The 15,519-nt window shown below is 42.3% G+C and overlaps 1 protein-coding gene across 2 annotated transcripts in view; it reads left to right on the plus strand.

The window, feature by feature from the left end:
* The window catches only part of Drd3 (dopamine receptor D3), a 41,288-nt gene extending 25,977 nt beyond the window's left edge, over positions 1-15,311 (plus strand). Inside the window, exons 3-7 of one of the 2 annotated variants that reach the window (XM_070028720.1) lie at positions 749-891; positions 8,375-8,571; positions 13,256-13,388; positions 13,485-13,535; positions 15,113-15,311. In XM_070028720.1, the coding sequence (XP_069884821.1) occupies positions 749-891; positions 8,375-8,571; positions 13,256-13,388; positions 13,485-13,535; positions 15,113-15,309 (721 nt within the window). In that variant the 3' untranslated portion in view covers positions 15,310-15,311. Of the gene's footprint in view, positions 1-748; positions 892-8,374; positions 8,572-13,255; positions 13,536-15,112 lie in introns of both variants that reach the window. The other variant, XM_070028719.1, reaches the window with a different exon arrangement.
* The last annotated feature ends 208 nt before the right edge of the window (positions 15,312-15,519 follow it).

Below are 15,519 nucleotides of genomic sequence, written 5' to 3' on the forward strand. Positions count from 1 at the left end.
TGTGCTTCAGCCAACGGGATGGGGTACTTAGAACTGGGAGATCTAGCCCTATAGGGCCACCCCAATTTTCTGGCTCTGAGTGCATCATTGATCTCCCCAAATCTCCTCTTCTTTGGGGAGGAGAAGGCTGCTAATGCCATAATGTCCTGCCTCATGGCACACCCAAAGTAATGAGCCAGCTAATCAAGGACTGAAACCTTTAGCTCTCCAGTGTTTATCACTGCTAAGAAAAAGGTTGACTAACACCTCGTGTAAAAGCAAAAAGACACGATTTTTAAATAAACCTCCATCGGGCTATTACTCAGATCTATTTTCAAAGCCTCTATTAGTTGAAACACTCACTTTGAGGGCAGAATTTGTATTAGGATACAAGCAGGGAGAAAACATCTTCCTGAAGGACAGGAGTATTTAGAAAGCTATGAAAGAAAGTTAAAGGCCCCCAGACCTGCATCAAGAGTCTGTGAAATAAAGGAGACGGGACTTGGAGCTGCTGGTGCTGGAAAAATCACTCAGAAACTTCCCAGCAACCTGCTGCTATTATATTGTTTATGTTCTTCCTTCCTTTCTCTGCTCTTCCTCTCAAGAACTTTGTCATCTCAGCCTTTCTCTTTTCATTCAACCAACACTTTGCTAACTCCTCTCTGACATGTGCTGGCCTGGTTCCTTCTTTAGTAACCTCTTTCAACTTGTTGTCACAATGGCTCCACATCCTGTTTCAAGCCTGACACCTCTGCCCTTGTTTTCACAGGTACACTGCAGTGGTCATGCCAGTTCACTATCAGCATGGCACAGGGCAGAGTTCCTGTCGACGTGTGGCCCTCATGATCACAGCTGTGTGGGTCCTGGCCTTTGCTGTGTCCTGCCCTCTCCTCTTCGGCTTCAACACTACAGGTAAGAGCGGAGGCTTCCCTGAGAGCACCTAGAGATTCACAGCACCCCCACGTGGCTGGCAGTGACGGCCACCCCTGACATTTCTCAGCCCAGTCTGATCAATGGGCTTTTTGCAACCAAAAGAGAATGCTGTAGACTGCAAAGCATTTTCCTTTTGTTGGATATAAATAAAATATAATGCAAAATCTTATCAAGTATTGGCACAGGGGCAAAATATTTTCCCACTTAATAAAAAACCTGACATATTCTTACTTTGAAAGAAATGCTGCTAGGAAGGTGGCTCAGTGGTAGAGCGCTTGCCTTGCATGCATGAGGCCCTGGGTTCGATTCCTCAGCACCACATAAGCAGAAAAATAAAAAGCCGGAAGTGGCGTTGTGGCTCAAGTGGTAGAGCGCTAGCCTTGAACTGAAGAGCTGAGGGACAGCGCCCAGACCCAGAGTTCAGGCCCCTCGACCGGACCCCCCCCCCCAAAAAGAAAGAAATGTTATTGTACTCATTTGAAGAAATGTAACAGTTTAAAAGTGAAACTATGTTAATAATTCAGCTAAGGTTTGCTAATGAAAAGATAACACATTTACAATGCAAAATAATGAATTATAAAAAGTATGGCTGAAAATGTGGCTTAGTGGTAGAGTGCCTGCCTAGCATGCATGAAGCCCTAGGTTCGATTCCTCAGTACCACATACACAGAAAAAGCAGAAAAGGTGCTGTGGCTCAAGTGGTAGAGTGCTAGGCTTGACCAAAAGAAGCTCAGGGACAGTGCTCAGGCCCTGAGTTCAAGCACCAGGACTGGCAAAATAAAATATAAAAAGTCTTTGAGTTGGCTATATATTATTTCTAAGCAGACATTTGTTTTTTTATTTTTGCAGTATGAGATTTGAACTCAGGGCTTTGTGCTTGCTGAACAGGCACTCTTACTGTTGAGCTATGCCTCCAATAGGCTATCTATACCTAACTTTTTCAATAATAAGAATTATTCCTGACACTTGAGAACTCATATAGATTCTCAAATTATCAAAGTATATTTTTAATTTTGATTATGATAGTTGGTAGATTGTGTACCTAAGTGGATCAAATGGATATATGGATGGATGGATGGATGGATGGATGGATGGATGGATGGATGGATGGATGGATGGGATGGATGGATGGAGTTTATATCTGAGATGCTTTGGAATTTAAGCGTATGGCATCCATCCAAATTTGCACATCATGTGAATCAGTGCCTTCTATGCGTATCCCATGTCCATTTTTCAGCCTCAGGAAATTTGTATGTTTTATAAAAGCTATTGACAATGCACACTTTGTGTTTGCTAAGAAAGAACTAGATGGCTAGAGTTGTGTTATTCACCTGAATTTATTTTGTCCATTCGAATTGGTTTGTTCAATTTCTACTTGGTTCTGTTTTTGATCCAGATAAGTATATTCATGTTATATATAATGTACTACATATAAATATAGACAAATCTTCACTTATAATCATTCACTCAGAGCCTTATACTTGTTTTGCTGGTGCTTTACCAGTTGAATCATACATACCTCCAAGCAAGCCCAGCTGGAGGTATGTTGGTGTTTGCCTGGTTCACTTAAAGTATTCCTAAGATTTGATACTGTGATTATCTTGTTATTCTTCTTCACTTGTTACTTCCTTATTTTAACTGCATGACATACACATATTTTAATTGCACATACACACACACATCAAAGCTGCATCTTGCAGTGCTGTGGTAGCAGCTGACTCTGTGACACTATAATCCCCCTTTGTGCAGAGCATTAAACATGCTTGATGACTTAGTTGCACAACTAAATCACTTCTGTAACTTTATTTCTTTTGTTGTTGTTGTTGGTGGTGGTGGTGGTGGTCATGAGGCTTGAACTCTGGGCCTGGGCGCTGTCCCTCAGCTCTTCAGCTCAAGGCAAGTACTCTACCACTTGAGCCATAGTGCCACTTCCAGTTTTCTGGTAGTTAATTGGAGATAAGAGTCTTACAGACTTTCATGCCTGGGCTGGCTTTGAAGCACGATCCTCAGAGCTCAGCCTCCTAAGTAGCTAGCTTTACAGGTGTGAGCCACCAGATGTAACCTTATTTCTATGTGCAAATGTCTTTTAAGTGGGAATTTGAATGAAGAACTCTCTGCCACTGGTAACAAAGTTACATTCCACCAACCTTTGCTGAGCTGAGTATGGCTACTATAGCCATTCATGCTCAGAGGCTGATGGAGGCATCATATTCACTCTCTTTCTCACACACACACACACACCCTGGAAAAAGCTGAAACCATCTCCAGACCCCACAGTTGACAGGCATCCCAGTTAATGTCAACATCAAACTCAAAGAATGATGAGTTAACCGCAATGTCATGCCACCAGTGACATCATTATCATCCCAGAAACAGAACTCAGGACAAGTTTTCCAAAAAGAACTTCAGATTTGTAATTGAGCAAACAAACAAACGAACCTGTTCTTGCAGGTTACTTCTCTCACAACCTCCCTCTAATTTTTTTAATTCTAAAGATTACACTGTACTAAGGCCTCTGTTATTCAGATTGTGTGGTCAGATGCCAAGTCCACTGTGCAGCTTAATACATATGATCTGTCATTGTTATTACTATTTATTAGAAAAGGTTTGGGTTTTTTTTTTTTTTTGGTGGTGGTGGTGGTCATTGGGTTTGAACTCAGAGTCTGAATGCTCTCAATTTTTCTGGTGGTTAACTGGAGATGAGTCTTACAGACTTTTCTGCCCAGAGCCGAGCACCAGTGGCTCACGCCTGTAGTCCTACCTACTCAGGAGGCTGAGATCTGAGGATCGCAGTTCAAAGCCAGCCCGGGCAGGAAAGTCTATAAGACTCTTATTTCCAATAAGCCACTATAAAACCAGAAGTGGCGCTGTGGCTCAAGCAGTAGAGAACTCTCCTTGAGCTGAAGAGCACAGAGACAGCACCCAAGCCCAGAGTTCAAACCCCACAACCGACCAAAAAGAAAGATTTTTCTGCCCAGGTTGTCTTTGAACTGTGATCCTCAGATTTCAGCCTCCTGAGTAGCTAGCATTATAAGTATGAGCCACCAACACCCAGCTTATACTTTTTTTTGTCAGTTGTGGGACTTGAACTTATGGCCTGGGCCCTGTCCTTGAGCCTCTTTGTGCTCAAGGCTAGTGCTCTACTACTTGAGCCACAGCACCACTTCCTAGAAAAGTTTTCTGTGCCTCAAAGTGTACACATCTGCTCCTGGGAAGATTTAAACAACTGTCTTTCTATTGCTGGGGGTAAGGACCAAGGAGGTCTCAGAGACGGATGGAAAGACTGAGGCTTCTACCCAATATATTCCAGGTTCTTGTCACCACCTGAAAAAAATTCAGAGACCAGACAAAGTCCATCTTTTATTGCAAACCAAAATCCCTCATGTCAGGAGTAAGTACAGAGGCTCTCAGAGTGCATCCCTGACACCGGGATTTGAGGAAGCACATGCCACAGCCAAGCTTGATAGAAGCGGATAGTTCATAATCTAAGGCACAGACTTGATCAGGGATTTTCTCAGAATGGAGTTTGCTCCCCGGTGTGTCCTTCCATGGGGTTCTTGGCTATGAGATGATGTCAGATGTATAATAGGAACCGGAAATTTTGCAAGGCTAGTGATGCGGAGATGCTGTTATCCTAAAGCAAATGACAAGAGAAGGTCATCTTTGTGGGCCATATTGGTCCCAGCTGGTTCTAGTAAGGTCTGGCTTTTCTCTGCTTGAGCGGCCACGTGACTGACACCCTGCTGTAATGCAGCTCTGCTGTTGCATCCTCCTCCAACCCCAGTGGGCAGCCTCTCCCCTCGGGCTGTCCAGCCTACCAGAGCTCCTTCCTGGGTCAGGGGCTTAGTGAGTGGAGTTCAGGCAGCAGAGGCCAGGCATCTTCTGCCCTAGCCTAACCTTCACAGTGTGGCTTCGTTAGCTCAATAAACTGTGGGTCCCTCAGCATTCCCCAGCTATAAGAAAGTTTCTATAGTCACTTGAAAACCCAACATAAATGATTTCTTTCAGCCAGTTTTCCCCCTGCTCCTTCTCTTCAAACTAAAGGAGAAAAGGGTATAGAGTACTACCAGTAACAACTGTTGTGGGAACTAGCTAGGCTTTAAGAACCACAACACACACTCACACACACACACACACACACACACACACACACACACACACACACACACACACACACACACACACACACACACAAAACGAACCTTCTGGTAGAATTCTTCTTTTAAGGACATGTGCTGCCACATATGGTTGTAAATTGTTAGAGAATATAGAGAAGAGTTGAACTTTTAGTCCAAGTTCAACTTGGACTTGCTCCTATTGTCTGAGAAAAAGGCATCCAGGGGTGGGATCTTGTGTCTCAGGACGCTTCAAGGCTGTGGGGCCTGGCGTGCCAGTGTTGCCCTAGCTCCCAGCTGCGGCCCTGCAGGCTTGTCAAATAGCACATCAACAGCCTCTAAGAAAGCTAGAGCTTGTGGGGTGTTGATGTGGGAGGCTCCTAACAATCTCAGAATGAGCCATTCCATCCTTTCATTTCACAGATAAGAAAAATAACTAGCATTGGAATTTCTTCTAAATCAGATAGCTATTGTGTTATTTTAAAAAAAATTCTAGGATGAATAAGCAATAGCTAGTGACAAGGGTTTAAGAAAGCTTCAGAGGGAGAAAAACTTAAAGAGTTAAGCACATCCTATCCACTGACTTGATTTTTCTTTTTTCTTTCTTTCTTTTTTTCTTTTTTTAAATAAAAGAAGTGCAGGAGTGCTATTTATTTGATTTTACAATAGAACATCTCACCTGGCTTTCAGAACCCTAAAAGCTCAGAAAAGCTTGGTTGTGCAATAAGTTAAGAGAAGAATAGAAGCATACAGGTAAAAGGATAATGGCTCATCCTACAATCAGATTCATCAGGCATCTCCCCTCTCTGGAATCCATAAAGGTCAAATAATTCCGTGAGTGTGAAGTTGATGAATGTTTCAAGTCAACCTCCTTTTGACCTTGCTATTCACATTACTACAGGAGCTCAAGTGACCAGGTTAGCCCACAAAAGCCTTAGACCCATAGTAGATTTATTTTTTTTATTACATAGATCACAGCTTTGAACATAGTGTGCGATAAAAGTTTGCCAAATGAATAAGTAAATGAATCTTCACCATCATCCTTTCTGTCTTAAATGTTAAGTACCTCTAATCTTAGAAAATGAGATCTCTCTTTCTTTCTCTCTCTCTCTCTCTCACACACACACACATACTTCCCCATTATCCTTCAGTCAGTATTTATATGCTTAGATAGAATTCACATTTGCACATTTTTATTTATTCATTATTCATACATTCATGTCATAAAATGACATACTTCTCTGTACATTGCTGTTGTGGTTTGTTTTGAGGAAGGCTTCCAGGTTTTTAAAGCCCAAGCCACCTGTAGAGGACTCAACAGATGTGCTCCCAGAATCGATTGTGCAGTGCTCCTCACAGCCCCCTTGCCTCCCTAGTAACAGGATGCCCACCCACACTGGGCCTGTGGCAGCCTGGGCCCCACTCAGTGTCACTCTGCCTATTGTGCAATCCTCAAGACCACATAGCACGGAAAGTCTGTGGGGAGCTGCAAAGTTTGATCAGAAAGCAGGCAGCAGCTACTTCAATAGAGGAGAGAAGGATGACAGTCCAAGTTCTGTGATTATAAACGAGGGCCATCATGGTCAGTGATCCTGAAATAACTGTGCGCCCTCTCTCTGCTCTCTATCTCACTCATACATACACTTTCAAAATGTTAATGTAAAAATAAATGCTTGCACAAGATGAAAACACTCATACGGTGTAATGAAAGATGGACATACTCTTATATAGATCTCTTTCCTTCCTCATGTCTCTATCCCTTCCCTAGAAGCAAACACTGATATTCTTGAAAGATAATGCTTGTAACAAGCATACTCAGGCATATGTGTGTATGTCTCTCTCTCTCTCTTTTTTAACACAAATAAATGTACTTCTAACTCTGGCTTTAAAAACACGGTATTCACGGGCTGGAAATATGGCTTAGTGGAAGAGAGCTTGCCTAGCATATATGGAGCCCTGGGTTTGATTCTTCAGTACCACAGAAACAGAAAAAGCCAAAAGTGGTGCTGTGGCTCAAGTGGTAGAGTGTTAGCCTTGAGCAAAAAGAAGCTCAGGGAGGGCTGGTAAGGTGGCTCAGTGGTAGAGGGTTTGCCTTGCATGCATGAGGCCCTGGGTTGATTCCTCAGCACCACATAGCAGAAAAAGCTGGAAGTGGTGCTGTGGCTCAAGTGGTAGAGTAGTAGCCTTGAGCTGAAGAGGTAAGGGACAGGCCAAGGCCCAAAGTTCAGACCTCACGACCACAAAAAAAAAAAAAAGAAGAAAAGAAGAAGAAGGAGGAGGAGGAGGAGGGGAGGAGGAGGAGGAAGAGAAGGAGGAAGCAGCAGCAACAGCTCAGGGACAGTGCCCAGGCCCTAAGTTCAAGTCACAGGAAAAGCAAAAGAACAAACAAACAAACAAAAACCCATAGTATTCCATCTGTAAAATTTTAATGTCGGGCTAAGAAGTATGTGGGTAAGACTAGCAAGAGAGATCTCTTTTTCAGTCTGTGTGGCTTTGAATCTCTCTGTGCTTTAGTCTGCTCATCTGAAAATACAAACAGTCATGGAATCTGCCTAATGTACTGTTGATGTAACAATTGTGAAATATAATACATAAAGAGCCCATGACCTGTGGTCTAGTAGTTATTAGCTTACTTCCCTTTTTGTTTTCAAGAGGGGCAAGTTTCTGGTCCCTTCTTGTGCACTGGGGGAATCTCCACACTTGCTAGTGAAGACCAAGCCATTGGGACATCTTACAGGGTGGCAGGAGTCACATAGAACAGTGATGAGGATTCTTCAGGATTCACATTTTCCTCTGTGACCATATCTTAATCAGTTCTCTTTCCATTCCTCCCTGGCCAAGTGCTGGGATTTCCTGCAAAAGCAAACGCCTGTCTTCTATTCAGCCATCACCTACCCAAAATCCTGGGTTAAAAGAAGCCATCTTCTCTTCCTGCCTCCATACCAGCAGGCCCTTTTCTGGAACATCCCTTCTTGGGCTTCTGCTCACCTGCTCAGGGACCCTCCCCAGCCTCCCGGGCTGCAATGCTCTATGTGACACTGACCGTGCCACACAGAGATCATTGCTTATCCAAATAGTTTGCTCACAAAGGCAGACACAGTGTTTAATTCATCTCGCAGCCCCAGTGCGCAGCAATGTCTGGCATATAATTATTGGTCAATGAACTGCAAGTAACACAACGATGAATTGGCTTCCTGCCCTTGAGCTTATTTAATAGGCATGTGAGACTACATGTCCTGTCCCACCCTCCCCATCATGAAAAGGTGGAGGAAGTGTAGACTCAGGGCTCCCCACGGAGGCCCAATCCTTAGCAAACTGTGTTGCCTTCTCCCATCTCTCACCCACAGGGGACCCCAGCATCTGCTCCATCTCCAACCCTGATTTTGTCATCTACTCTTCAGTGGTGTCCTTCTATGTGCCCTTTGGGGTGACTGTCCTCGTCTATGCCAGGATCTACGTGGTGCTGAGACAAAGGAGAAGAAAACGGATCCTCACGAGACAGAACAGTCAATGCATCAGTGTCCGACCTGGCTTCTCTCAGCAGGTAAGCGCCTGGAAGGGGCAGAGGAAAGCTGGCACCAACCCCTGGACTTCCTAGCCTTCTTCCAGCCAACCTTGTTTGCAGCCACAGGGGCTGATTGTGTCCACGTACCACTCAGAAGATATAGCTTTAATCCACCTTCTAATCTGCTGGCATTACCTATGCTTTGAAGGTAGTAAATCACATCTCAAGAGTGCATTTAGTCTTCCTAGAACTCACTGGGCAAGACGAGAGGACAGTCTCTGGATGATTCTACTTCCTTTCAGAGCCTTTCATTTACTCCAAATGACCAGCAATTCAGATGTCCCACAAGTTTTGAGGTTTTGTGTGATTTGCTTGGTTGAGGTTTTTAATCAGTTCAAGTTGTACTTTGAACTGTTGGTGGAGTCCCCCACTTCCATCAAGTTTCTGTCCAAACTACTCATCCTAGCATGCATGCACTGAAGCTTTTTTTTTTTCTCCCCTTTGTGATTGGTAGAAAGAGATGGATCTCTCTAGGATCTGAAAAGCTCAGTACTGAGCTTCCAATTATTAGAACTTTGGAGCTTGCTTGTCTTATGCTTAGCACCATAAATGGATAAATAAGGGCTACTTGTAATCTACTAGTAAAGGGAATCTGGGAAAATTACACAGACACTGCCTTCATGGAGCTTGTAATACTGACAGAAAATATAGCCTACCTTCACCCAAAATCTATGAACAGTTCCTAACTGAAGGAATACTTTTGGTTTGGGGGGTAGGAGTTTGGGGTGGAGAGTAGTTGGGATTTGGACTCAGGGTTCTTGCTTGCTCTAGACACCGAGCCACACGCCCAATGTTGCTTTTTTTTTTGCACTTGTTATTTTCCATTTTTTTTAACTTTTAAATTATCTTTACGTAGTTGTTCAACGGGACTTCAACTCAACATTTCAATTATGAGTACAATGCATCTTGATCATTGTCACCCTGCTATCATTCTCCCTGCCTCCCCAACTATCTTAACACTGCTCCTCCCTAGTTTGCCCTGGTTATTTTGAAATAAAGTCTGGCTTTATGCCCAGACCCAGGCCTGGACTACAATATTCCTATTTTACAGTTTAGACAGTAACTAAGATGACAGGTATACATCACTGCACACTTTCATTGAAATAGTCTCGTGAACATTTTTTGCCTGGTTTCGTTTAGAAAAAAAAAAATTATCCTTCTAATCTTGGCCCTCTGAGTAACTGGAATTACAAGTAGAGCTACTGCACATGGCTCTGAGGGGGGCGGGGAGGGGAGGGAATGTGTGCCACATGTGAAGTACAGACAATTAAGCACCCAAATATGAAGTGCTGTGAAGATAAGAACAAAAAATCCAATTTGTTTAGGAAAAGGTAAGACAGAGTAAGAACTGAGTTTAATCTTTAAGATAGAACCAGTTAGGGTGTCTAGATCAATCTCTGATGAACTAAGTGAAGGGAAGACTCTCAAAGTTGAAGTTTCAGTGCTTGAGTAGAACAAGATGGATGATCCTCATAAACTGAGGTGGCCAGGACCCAAAGCCAGTACTGGAACACAAGGCATTCAAAGTATGTTATGTAAGCTACATGGTTACAAGCGATACACCTCAGCAATGTGGAACTTAGCTCGCAACTGTTTCTTCTTCAACCTACCCTAGTCTTCCTGTCTGAGGCTGCACCCCATTCGGCAGTTTTCAATAAGGGCTCGATTTCCATCAGATGCTACAGGACAAGTGGTAAGTAGACCATGTCTTGGATCATAGGAACGCAATATGAGACCTTTCCCTAGAATTCAGTCATACCTTGATTTTATTCTGTTCCCAAATAGAATTTAGCTTTAATCCCACACTTACATTTTAATAGATGACAGGATCTGCCATAAAGCTTCAGAATAGGACTCATCAAATGGTATTCACAGGGCCTATGACTATTGGCCTAGATTCCAGTAACCGAGGCCAATGATTCTCAGATATGGTATGAGGAGCTATTCAGAGCCACCTGCAAGAGAGGCAATGAGACATCAATGAAACACACATAGGTAACACCAAAAGATATAAATGAATAAAGCAGACTTTCAAATGTCCTTTTTGCCAGTCAGTGTGGGGGCAAACAGGATGATTCATGGTCGTTCTAACCCTTACCTTTCCAATTTAAGCCAGTCCTGACAACCTCCAGATAGCAGAGCATTGAATAGAGCCTGAAGAAGTTAAATATAAAGACCAATATTCACCTCCCTGAGTACTGCATTGGGAGTTAAACTTCACAAGCCCACAACGATGAGAGTCTGAGTCTTGTCCAGTCTCTGTATAATTAATTAACCACTTTTTGTACCTAGGCTTGATGTAGTAATTAGAGGCCCTTTTTGTAAATGATGAAAGATAGATAAGCAGCTTAAATTTTCCCAGTGGCAGATCAAGGTCTCAGGAGGCTTCAAGGCCAAAGGAAAAGTGTTGACTAAAAAGGGGGGATTTGTGAGCCAGCTGCTGCATTGCCAGGAGTATGAAGCGTTGGGTTCCATCCTGCCATCTGGGAAGGGAGGTCTCTGCCAGCCAGTGACACAGGAACCTGCTTCTCATGTCAGTCACAGAGGCAGGGACAAGGATATGCAGAACGAACTGAACAATGTACACAAGAAGCAAATTCCTCCTGTAGGACTGTCTACAAGTACAAAGTAGAAGCACAATGTTCCCCAGTGAAATGGAATTTATTCCCAGTTTTAAAAATAACTGAAATTATCCTTTAGTTTCAGAAATAACTCATCAGGAGCTAAATATTGTCATTTTTTAGAGGATCAATAAGTACCACATTAATCATAAACATGATCTTGGTTATAAATTGTCAAAACATAATATGCTTATATTAATTATTAGGAATCTCATCAAAATGAAAGCCAATTTTTTTTCAAAACATATTCCTTTAGAATTCTGAAGAATAACTGTTGCACACAGCTCATCTTGATGAGGTTTTGGATTTGTTTATTCCTTCCACCGTGTTTAGAGTATACAGTGCGCTGACATTGTATTTATGGAAATCAAGATTTCTTGAACTAGGGAAAAAGAAGCAAGGTGTTTAGGTATTGACACCAACTGACTTGAGTAGACAAGAAAAGCTAGCCAGGTAGCTAACAGACTTAGTGAGAAGGTTGAAGATCAGCTCCCGAGGTTGTTCATGCCCCAGGAATTATTTAGTTAGAAGACCTAGGAACCGGGACACTGAAAGTCACCATTGGTAAATCAAGTCCGAAGTCTCCTCACTTCACTAGTTCTGGTTTGAAGTCTCAGGTGTGAATCTCCAATACCTTAGACTTGGTTCAGATAGCAGAACTTCAGTCCTGGAGAAACAGAAAAGGATACAGAATGAACAGCTGGCTCTTGTGGCTTTTATCCTTTGAACACGGAAAGAAGTTCAGATGTTGGATATACATTTGGCTGTTCCTTCGCCAGCCACATTCCAGAAAAATTCACCTTCCTTCTTCTATTCTTAGAGACCCATTTCCCCAAGGTGTTTGTTTGGCTGATTGGTTTTGCTTTTCTGTTTTTCTGTTTTGCAAATGAGACGAAGAGATATTAAGTCACCTTGCTGAGAGATTATGTCCACTAAGGTGGAAAGCTTAGACGAACAGCTTGAGTTTGTCTTTCTCTTCATAACTTTATGTCAAAGAAAATTTCAAATGTAAAGAGAATGCCAAATATAACAGTTGTTATCAGTTTGTTTCAGCAATTATTAACTTTTGACCCATCTTATTTCATTGATACTCCTTTCCTATATTCACACACACACACACACACACACACACACACACACACACACACACACACACACACACACACACACACACTAATCTGTTAAGAAACAAATCCCAAATATAGCGTTTTCAACTGAAAATATTTCTACAAGATCATCAAAGATTTGAAAACTTTTTTTGGGGGGGTGGTCCAGTCATGGGGCCTGAACTCTGGGCCTGGGCGCTGTCCCTCAGCTCTTCAGCTTAAGGCTAACGCTCTACCACTTGAGACACAGCACCACTCCCGGCTTTTTTTCTTTTTGCTTATGTGGTGCTGAGGAATCGAACCCAGGGCCTCATACATGCAAGGCAAGTGCTCTACTAGTGAACCACCTTCCCAGCCCTTGAAAACTTTTATAAAGAGTAATCCCAATGCCAAAACACACTGGAAATAAGAATTCACTATTATCACTGAATATCTAATCAATGTTTAAATTTTGGAAATTTTATGATTGGTTGATCTGAATACAAATTCAAATAAAGCCCATACCCTTGTAACACTTAAGCATTGTTGTTGTCAGCACTATTTCTTTTTGAAGAAATGGAATCATTTGCTGTGTAGAGTTTCATGCACTGGCACTCCAGATTTTGCCACCTACATCCCAATGCTGTCATTATCTATGTTCCTGTCTATAGTCAGGTCAGTCTAACTCAGAAAGGCCAGGCTACTATCCTTCACTGCCCTCTTCAATATATTGTTGCAATGATTGACTGTGCTGTGTGTAGCAAATACTTGTGAGTTATAAAGTCAGGAGCAGATTTCATTCCCATAACTTGCCATGGTCTTACCCCTTGCCCTCTGTAGGTTTTATACAGCAATGTTCTCCTCTTCCTTCTTTGCAGTTTCTTTCCCTTTCAGGGACATACAGAAGATAAACACTATCCCCAGAAATGTCAAGACCCTCTCTTGTCACCCTTGTAGCCTCTGTCTCCTGGCCGGGCACATATGGAGCTGAAGCGTTACTATAGTATCTGTCAGGATACTGCTTTGAGACGGCCCAGCTTCCAAGAAGGAGAAGAACAGAAAAGAGAGGAGAGGGTGCAGAACTCCCTGAGCCCCACCTTGGCACCTAAGCTCAGCTTAGAGGTACGAAAGCTCAGCAATGGCAGGTTATCAACATCTCTGAAGCTGGCTCCCTTGAACCCTCGAGGGGTCCCGCTTCGGGAGAAGAAGGCAACCCAGATGGTGGCCATTGTGCTTGGTAAGTGAGCTTGCATGAGCTGGGTTGGGTTGCATCACATTCACCTGGAGCTGGTGGCAGGTTCTAGAGTAGCCACGTTGGACAGAAATGAAAATTGCAATGACTCTCATATTTATAAAACGTGTATAGTATAATTGAAAAGGATTACTATATACATTTTAACACTAGTAGAAATCCAAAATAGCTGCATGAAATTTGTGACGCTTCCTAAGACTCCTAATTGAACTGCATTTTATAGAATTACAATGTATATAGGATTATAGAAGTATAATGCATAAATCAAATGCTACTGCTTTAACAAAATTCTCTAGTACATGATTATTTAATACATCTTTTACTTACCTTAAAATATTAAGTGAAAAAAATAAGGATACATAACAATACTGTCATATGGCATAATAACATCTAGGTATTTTAATTACAGGGTGGGGGAAAGACTAAAAAGAAATTCACCAAGGAGTCAAAAGTGGTTGAGTGAGGGGTGGTTCCTTTTGTCTTTCTACTTTCTTGTGTTTACCAAATGTCCTATTTTGTATGCAATAGAAGTTCTTCTACTAATTTCTTAGTAGGAAAAGATAAACTTCACTTAGAAAAAATGATGAGGGGGGAGGCGGGGAAGGGAAGTGAAGGGTAAACAAAGGAGGAGGCTGCAATGCTTGGTAAGCAATGTACGCATTATCCTGCCCATGTAATTGTAGCCCCTCTGTACAGTATGTTCACAAATAAAATACAATTAAAAAAAAAAAGAAAAAATGAAACTTCATAAGTCATAGGTACCATATAGCACTAATAAAGGCAATTCATTTCATTCAAGATTATTGGTAAGCCCAAATAGTTTCATATGCTAGGGGCTTTATTAGCACGCTTAGATGTCATCCCTCAACAACAGATACTATATTTTTTTGACTTGTTTTTCCCCATCTCCTCCATAAGTTATACTGAAAGCGGGGGTTATACTGTGGGGGAGGGACATACAAAGCAACAAAGAAATAAACTTATAAATGCGTTAGAAACACATGCATGAAAGAAAAAAAAACATCAAAATACCTATCTAAGGATTCATTTTCCTAACATCACATTATCTGACCTTTTCCGCTTGACTCATACCTATACGAGATATTGCAAATAAGGGAAACCATGGGACCTGTGTTTCTTTGTGCCTGGCTTACTTCACTTAATATAATTTTTTCCAAGTTTTTCCATTTCCTAACAAATGGGGCAATGTCATTCTTAACAGATACTATATTTAAGGTCTTCCTCCCTACCCAAACAGGGATCATGTCTTGAGTAGGAAAATTCAAAATAAATTTAATTGAATGCAGGAGAAAATATTGGTACATAGTTACCTAAAGTCCAAACTCAAACATTGGCTCTGTAACAAAGGCCTGAAGTAAAGATATTAGCATGTCATTTTCTAAGAGAAAAGATGTGCATAATGACACCTACTTCCTAAGGTCACTGGAAAAAGTAGATGTAATATAAAACTTCCAGCCTAGACAACTGTAAGCTGTTTTCATGGTGTAACCAAAGGGGTAGCAAAACTCCTTACCCAGTTTCTCTCTTCCTTTGTAACCCAGGGGCCTTCATTGTCTGCTGGCTACCTTTCTTCTTGACCCACGTTCTTAATACCCACTGTCAAGCATGCCACGTGTCCCCAGAGCTTTACAGAGCCACAACATGGCTAGGCTATATGAACAGCGCCCTCAATCCTGTGATTTATACCACCTTCAATGTGGAGTTCCGCAAAGCTTTCCTGAAGATTCTGTCTTGCTGAAGGACAGAAGACAATGATGCTGAATCCATCTCTAGCTGCCAGTCTGTTGGGCCCCTGGCCAGGGCCTGCTCACAAAGACTGCATTACCCTCTGGCATGTGGCACAGATATGGTTTTTGGAGCAGGACGTCCCTGTGTGGCAGGTAAAACCAACTGCTTCCTGCAGAACAGGATGTTCTACCTCCCCAGCTCACATCTGACTTCATGTTGA

This window comes from Dipodomys merriami, unplaced genomic scaffold, assembly GCF_024711535.1.
Source record: "Dipodomys merriami isolate MVZ:Mamm:240054 unplaced genomic scaffold, mDipMer1.0.p SCAF_2, whole genome shotgun sequence".
Lineage (NCBI taxonomy): Eukaryota > Metazoa > Chordata > Mammalia > Rodentia > Heteromyidae > Dipodomys > Dipodomys merriami.